Source organism: Aphelocoma coerulescens (genome assembly GCF_041296385.1).
Source record: "Aphelocoma coerulescens isolate FSJ_1873_10779 chromosome W unlocalized genomic scaffold, UR_Acoe_1.0 ChrW_unloc_scaf_4, whole genome shotgun sequence".
NCBI classification, from domain to species: domain Eukaryota; kingdom Metazoa; phylum Chordata; class Aves; order Passeriformes; family Corvidae; genus Aphelocoma; species Aphelocoma coerulescens.
This window is the reverse complement of record NW_027184083.1, coordinates 3,169,870-3,176,658: the sequence shown is the minus strand read 5'-3', so window position 1 is coordinate 3,176,658 and position 6,789 is coordinate 3,169,870. Positions and strand designations below refer to the sequence as shown.

Below are 6,789 nucleotides of genomic sequence, written 5' to 3'. Positions count from 1 at the left end.
AAACAGCTTTCAAGAGAGCCGCCTGAAGTCCAGACATCCTTCGTGAAACTTTCTCCTATAACATCCAAACACATCACACCATATTAATCAAGGCTCTCAATGCTATATTTATGCAGAGGAACTATTCATATTAAAAATACTAGGTGCTATAGGCAGATATAACATTAATATTAACCAGCACCTACTACAGTGTTTCAATCTTTGCGGATTCCTCTAGGCAAATAAGACATGCTATTTCGAATTAGTCCAGTGTGCCCTGAAACAAAGTATATATTCTAAGAAACAGGACTGATGAATTGGTTAATCCAGGCAAGTACTCTGTTTCTGAGGAGCAGGCAGGGAATTTGTGCAGTCAGTACTGGAAGGAGCTGTACACAGAGGAAGTGTCTTCTCCATCAGGGACCAGAGATTATCTTAAAAAAAACCCAGACTATAAAAATTTATATCCTTTCATAGGTCACAGTGAGATTTCTCCCACATCACTTTAGCCATATAGTTGCCTACAATCGGAAGACAAACTTTCCAAACAATATTAAAAGTGGTAACATAAAGACCAGTTCTTTAATGAAAGATTTCAGGTGCACAAATTATAGCTATGCGCACCCGTGGCATCGGATTTTTACAATTTTTATAAGTTTAACCAATTAGTATATCAAGCAAGTACATCCAATAGAAGATCAGTTGTCCTGGTAACCCACCCTTAGACCGGCCCCACTGGGGTCCCTCCAAGGGGTTCTTAGCCCTATATCTTGTTATGTCTCCCAAATGCTGATGCAAAACAGGATGTCCTTGTTAGAAATTATTTTGTTGGAAATAAGAGTAAATAGAATGTCAAGAGTGTGATGTGAGAAAGGGCAACTACTATTCTAAAGTGTAAGAAAGTGCTAGAAACTATACAGCTATATATTAAAAATCTACAAAGCTACAAATATATGAAAAAGCTAAAAATCTTTAGGTATCAATATAAACAAGCTGCTTATTGGAAACCAGTGCCTGGCTTCTGTCAGTAAAGTGAGGGCAACATCTTAAAAAGGCTGATTTATCTCAGACTGCTCTATCCCATTTTAGAGGAGGATAAAAATACTTTTAGGAGGTGATTGAATTTCTCTCTTCAGTGGGTCTCAGTATTGGGGAACAGATGTCTAACTTTTACATGGTATTCAAGAGGAATCAAGCTTTTGTTTTGGTAATTGTAGATGTTTTCTGATACCAGTTCTCCCTGGAATTGCTTGAGCCCAGTCAAAATTAGTTACGCAAAGCCCTTTGAACTTCTGGAGCCTTCAGAGTATGGGTATAAGCATCTAGTCCAGAAACAGTGCTTTTCTGGCATAAGTCATATATCTATATATATCCCAGAATGTGCAGAAAACCTGTTTGTAGTATCTTATTAAGTGAACTGCTTTAAAATGAAACAAAAAAAAGTTAACAAGAATATTCAATTGCCAGTAGGGAGGGAGGGAAATACGGCTAAAATTTTGCTGCACTGCCACGGAAAGATGCAGGAGACTGGACTCTTGGCCTTGCACAGTGGAGCTGCTTTTTTCATCCAGCATCAGGGTTGCAGCTGGAGCCTCATAGCACTGCCATGATGCTTCAAGGCTGAGATCCTGGGAGGGCCTCGGGGAGTGGGAGATGGCCAAGCCGGCAGTCAGGGTCTGGTAAGACAGGGTAAGACAGCAGGAGGGCAAAGGAGAAGGTTGTATATGAGAGGGACGAGGGACCTGCGCCTGCCAGGGGAGCACAGGCGGAGGGGTCACGTGGAAGGTCGGGGTGCACCTTAAGGCCACCCTTGCGGCGGCCCCTCGGGAAATTGTTCTCCCCCCCCCCCCGCGTTCTTCCTGCTTCCGGGGGCCGCCGCGGGGAGCATTTGCCGCAGATGACATCAGCTGTGCATGCTAGAAAAGTGGCGGTGCGGGGATGCGCCGGCTCCCTCTCCCCCCTCCCCCCCCCCTCCCCCCCGCCCCTTCTCCTTCTCCTCCTCCTCGCCAGGTCCCTGCCCTGCACCGTCTCCATATAAAAGCGCCGCCGCCTCCCCGCCCGCCCTCACTCCCTGCTTCCTGCGGAGCAGCCGTGGAGCGGCCTTTCTCCCCCCGGAGCCGCGGGGCGGAGGGGTGAGGCGCCCGCGATGGCCACCGTGGTGGTGGTGGAAATGGATTCAGAAGCCTCCTGTAGCATCCCCAACCCCACCTCCCTCTCGCCAAGCCTTTCGCACCGCTTCCTGGACAGCAAATTTTACCTGCTGGTGGTTATTGGCGAGCTGGTGACCGAAGAGCATCTGCCGAGGGCTATCGCCAACATCGAGCGAGGTGAGACGGCGGGGAGCAGAGCCGACGCAGGCAGCGGCGGAGTTCCCATCCCGCAGACGCCTTCCCCTCAAAGAGCAGGCAGTCGCTTCCCGTTTTCTTCCCCTTCCGCGCGGGGCGAGCGAGGGCGCTGACCGGGTTCGGCCGGCGGGGTGGGGAGCCTGGCAGCTCCTTGCTTATCATCGGGGCAACACACGCACGGCACACACACATAAGCTGTGAAGTCTAGGCCTCTGGTTTCTTCTTTTTATTGCACGAGGGGCTCGTCATCCCATCTGCGTGCACGCCCCTCCCGCCCTACCGGAATCGGAACCCCTCCGTCAGGTGCGAGCGCCGGGAAGCCGCCTGCGGCGGTCAGCGACTGCGGGCCGGGCCCCGTGCGGCGTCCGGAGGTGGCTCCTCCCTGCTGCCGCCCGCACAAAGATCCGCAGTCGGCTCGACGCGTACCGCGCCCCACTGTCCATACCCAGGAGCGAAGGGGGCAAGCCTTCTCCTCACCATTGTTGGGGTGGAGGGGCTGCGGCAGAGACCTAGCGCTGCCGAGCCCTTCTGCCCGGAGACAGTGGCGGGTGGGCGTGGCGCAGTCCGCACTGCGGTCCCTATAGCAGCCCCGAGTTGACAAAGGGCGTCCGCACCGCCAAAAAAAACGGGGCTGGGTCTGGGGCAGTCGGGCTGCTGGGCGGCCGTTTGCTATTTTCCTCGGTTCCTCAGCAAACCCTTGTTCCCCACCGCGAAACCAAATCAGCGGGATTCAGGGCGTTTTCCTTCTCAGTGGCAAAGACCCCTGAGCAGGAATGCGGCTGTGCCTATTGCGTCTAACTTTCGGCTACGAGACTTTTCTCTTGGCTGGAGAATTTTTCAGGACCTAGGCTTTATATGCACATAGATATTTCAAAAACGAAAAAGATATGGGTAATAAGGCTAATACCTGAGTGATCAGCCTCATTATTGTCCAGCTACAGGATGCTATGACTCACTGTTTATTTGTCCTTAAGACAGCAATACAGGAAGGTATCGCAAGTGAAATGACAACATTATAACTTCTCGATGTGGTTTCTGATACAATAAATCGCAGTGTACATGGAAAGGGAAACAAACCCCTGTTGCCATAATAACGGCGTGAAGCACAAAGAAAATTATTGCTGGACTCTATATAGTTTGTTAAACTTAATTGATACATGATTTTGTAACATATTTTTGTTCTGGGCTGGTGAAAACAGAAATATCAGAAATCTGCCATTGTTAGGAGAGAGAGACCTTGGAAAGGGGAATTGGTAGCAGCCTTGCCTTATAGGTGTGGTTCAGCAGTCAAGCTAGGACTTCATTTGTCTCTATTGTTTTCTCAACTATTGTTGCTTTAGTTGGCAATTTCTCTTGATTCTTTTTTCACGACCGTTTGTGGTAAAAGGCTCTCTCATCACAGCTAACCAGCTTCACTGTGACAGCCTGTGTGTCTTTATTGCTACCATTGTCTCCTAGGGACAACTACTGAGGCAGATGCTTTGTCATTCAGAGCCTCTTCGGCACTGCACTTTGCTAATACTATCTTAATTTTTGATTGTGACAGAAATAAATTGGCTGCATTTATTTACATTTTTATCCACTTGCTCTATACACTTTAATACTTATGCCCTCAAAACATTTGATGTCATCCTTCTCTGAAAAAATGCTCTTCAGTTTCTTCATGACACTCTTCTATTAGTCTCTTCTATTGTACAATTGCTGCTACATAGCTCTGTTGCCTCTTGCCTCTGTTGCCTCTGTCTACCTCTTGCCACTTGCAGTTTTAGATCTTCAGAGGGAATGCTTTTGCCTTTTTATTCATCATTTTGGGTAAGAAGTCACCTCACTGTTCCTGGTGTCAGACAATCTGATTGGGATTTTGCCTGCCAGGAAAAAACCTTGATCAAATTTTGAGATGTATTGTTCTGGATGAGTATACTAGGAGTCTGAAGCTCTATGTGAGGCAAATATGGGCTTGGCTAATCTATTTCTTATGGAAAAATATTCTGTAGTCTGGAAAAAATTGGCTTCTTTCAACCTTTATTCTCAACATAGCCTTAGGGTTCTTGATAACTCTGCCTCACTGTCTTCTCTGGTATATCTCCTAAGTACCATGAGTGAAAAGTGTGTATTCATGCACTGAACTGCAGCACAATGTGTCAAAGAAAACATCTGCTGATAACACATCAGTGGTGTGATGCTATGCAACCTGGTGGAATGCAGAGTCATTTCTCTATATCATGAAGAGGGAATGGTATGGCGAGCTGCATTTCCAGTAATTACACTTAGGATGTCACTTTGCTAAGGGGGAAATCCTAACCCATTGTCCACCAAAAAAGAAGGAGGGAGCAAAGAGAAAACTTCAGGATTTTTCCACTCATTTGGCAGATGCCACTGGGTGTGCCCTGTCTGCTGTCTGATAAGTCCTGTGTCTAGTGGCATTGCACTCCTAAGCCTGCAGAAATAGCTCCAGCTCAGTCATACTTCTAGTAGTTACTTCCATGCTTTTAATGCTATACATAATTTGATTTACCTTGGATTTTAGTTCCAGAATTTCCTCTGTTCTACCCAAACCTGATTTGGTATATAATACATTATACTACATTCTAATGTATATCCAGATTTTTCGCATCCAGAATGCTGAATCATACAGCTGCAGATTTGGGATATTCTGTTCAAATCCCAACTTCAGCTTCTAGGACTATTGTGTGCATGGTATATCTAGGCTTTTTCTTTTTGGACATTTTGAAAATTACCTGGTGCATCAGTCTATGTCTAATCAGAATCTTATCCCTACTGCAAATTTGGATTAATGACAAAAGCAGCTAGGGATGGATGGTGGACAGATCCTATCATTCATAGCATGTGGTGGTTTGACCTTATCTGGACACCAAGTGTCCATCTAAGCCACTCTATCACTCCCCTCCTCAATAGGACAAGGAAGGGAAAATTTAATGAAAGGCTCGTGGGTTGCGATAAGGACAGGGAGAGATCACTCACCAATTACTGTCACAGGCAAAACAGACCTGACTTGGGGAAATTAATTTAATTTATTACAAATCAAATCAGAGTAGGGTAATGAGAAGTAAACCCAATTCTTAAAAAACACCTTCCCCCCACCCCTCCCTTCTTCCTGGGCTATAACTTTATGCCCGATTTTCTACCTCATTTCCCCCCCAGTGGCACAAGGGGATGGAGAATGGTTGTTTTTGCCACTCCCTCCTCAGGGGAAGGATTCCTTCCCCTGCTCCAGCATGGGCATCTCTCTCCACAGGTGCACAGGTTCTACCAGGAGCCTGCTCCAGCACTGTCTTCCCACGGGGTCACACCCTCCTTCAGGGCACATCCACCTGCTCTGGCGTGGGGTCGTCCAAGGGCTGCATGATGATATCTGCTCCACTCAACCTCCATGGGCTGCAGGGGGACAGCTGTTTCACCATGGTCTTCACCACAAGCTGCAGGGGAATCTCTGCTCTGGCGGCTAGAGCACCTCCTTCACTAACCTTGGTGTCTGCATAATTGTTTCTCTCACATATTTTCACTCATCTCTGGCTGCAATTTGCTTCTGCACAATAACTTTTTTCCCCCCTTTTTATGTATGCTATCACAGAGGTGTTATTACCGTCACTGGCTTGGACTTGGTTCATCTTGGAGCCAGTTGTTATTGGCTTCATTGGACATAGGGAAAGCTTCTGGCAGCTTCTTGAAGAAGCCACCCTGTAGCTCCCCCGCTACCAAAACTTTGCCATGCAAACCCATGTTACCAACCGGTTTAACACAGGAGACCAAAGGAAACTAAGCCTCTGTGAATAAAACAGATCAGACCCAGAAAGGTTCAAAATATACCCAAAAAACATGATTAAAACCAAACGAGGTTAGATGTTGGTGCCAAAAAATTGATATATTTTATTTAATAGTAAAAGAAGCAAAGAGAAAGAAAGAGAAAAGAAAGAAAAATAAATAGAAAAAGAAGTGTGCGTAAGGGGTGGGGGGACGGAGAGAGTGACAGGTGTTGTAGAGGGATTCCTCGTGGAACAGGGGCATATGATACCCCAGGACAGTCTGGGCACCCCAGGATTGCTAGAGAAGAACCCCTGAAGGGGCCTCAGGCTGCAGACAGGCTTGAAAGACACCTGGCAGCAGGCAGCCTTGAACAGCCTTGGGAAAAGTTATACACTGGTTGGCTCCCCCACTGCTTAGAGGCTGTCCCATGGGAAAAGGGCGTGAATCTTTGTAAAGTAGATATAAGTGAGTGTAAGTAAACAATAAAGCAAGCACGATGCTCAAATCGTATTGGTGTTCGTATTGTGACTTTGGCTGGCTCCCCTGCGCTCAGAAACCCCCCCCCCCCCGCTAAAGGGGTTAGGTAGAAACATATCACCCATCCAAGGATCCCAACGACATCTCGTGGCTCCCCTCCATTTGGTCTTCTGGTGGTGAGGGTCCCCTGTTGCCACGCCAAAAAGTATAGAATCCAGTGGAT

At 47.2% G+C, this 6,789-nt stretch overlaps 1 protein-coding gene across 2 annotated transcripts in view; it reads left to right on the top strand.

Moving 5' to 3' along the window:
- The first annotated feature begins 2,047 nt into the window (after positions 1 to 2,047).
- Positions 2,048 to 6,789, top strand: part of LOC138102890 (microtubule-associated protein 1B-like) — a 162,127-nt gene continuing 157,385 nt past the window's right edge. For both annotated transcript variants that reach the window (XM_069000666.1, XM_069000667.1), the window contains exon 1: positions 2,048 to 2,306. In XM_069000666.1, the coding sequence (XP_068856767.1) occupies positions 2,126 to 2,306 (181 nt within the window). In that variant the 5' untranslated portion in view covers positions 2,048 to 2,125. The remainder of the gene's footprint in view (positions 2,307 to 6,789) is intronic.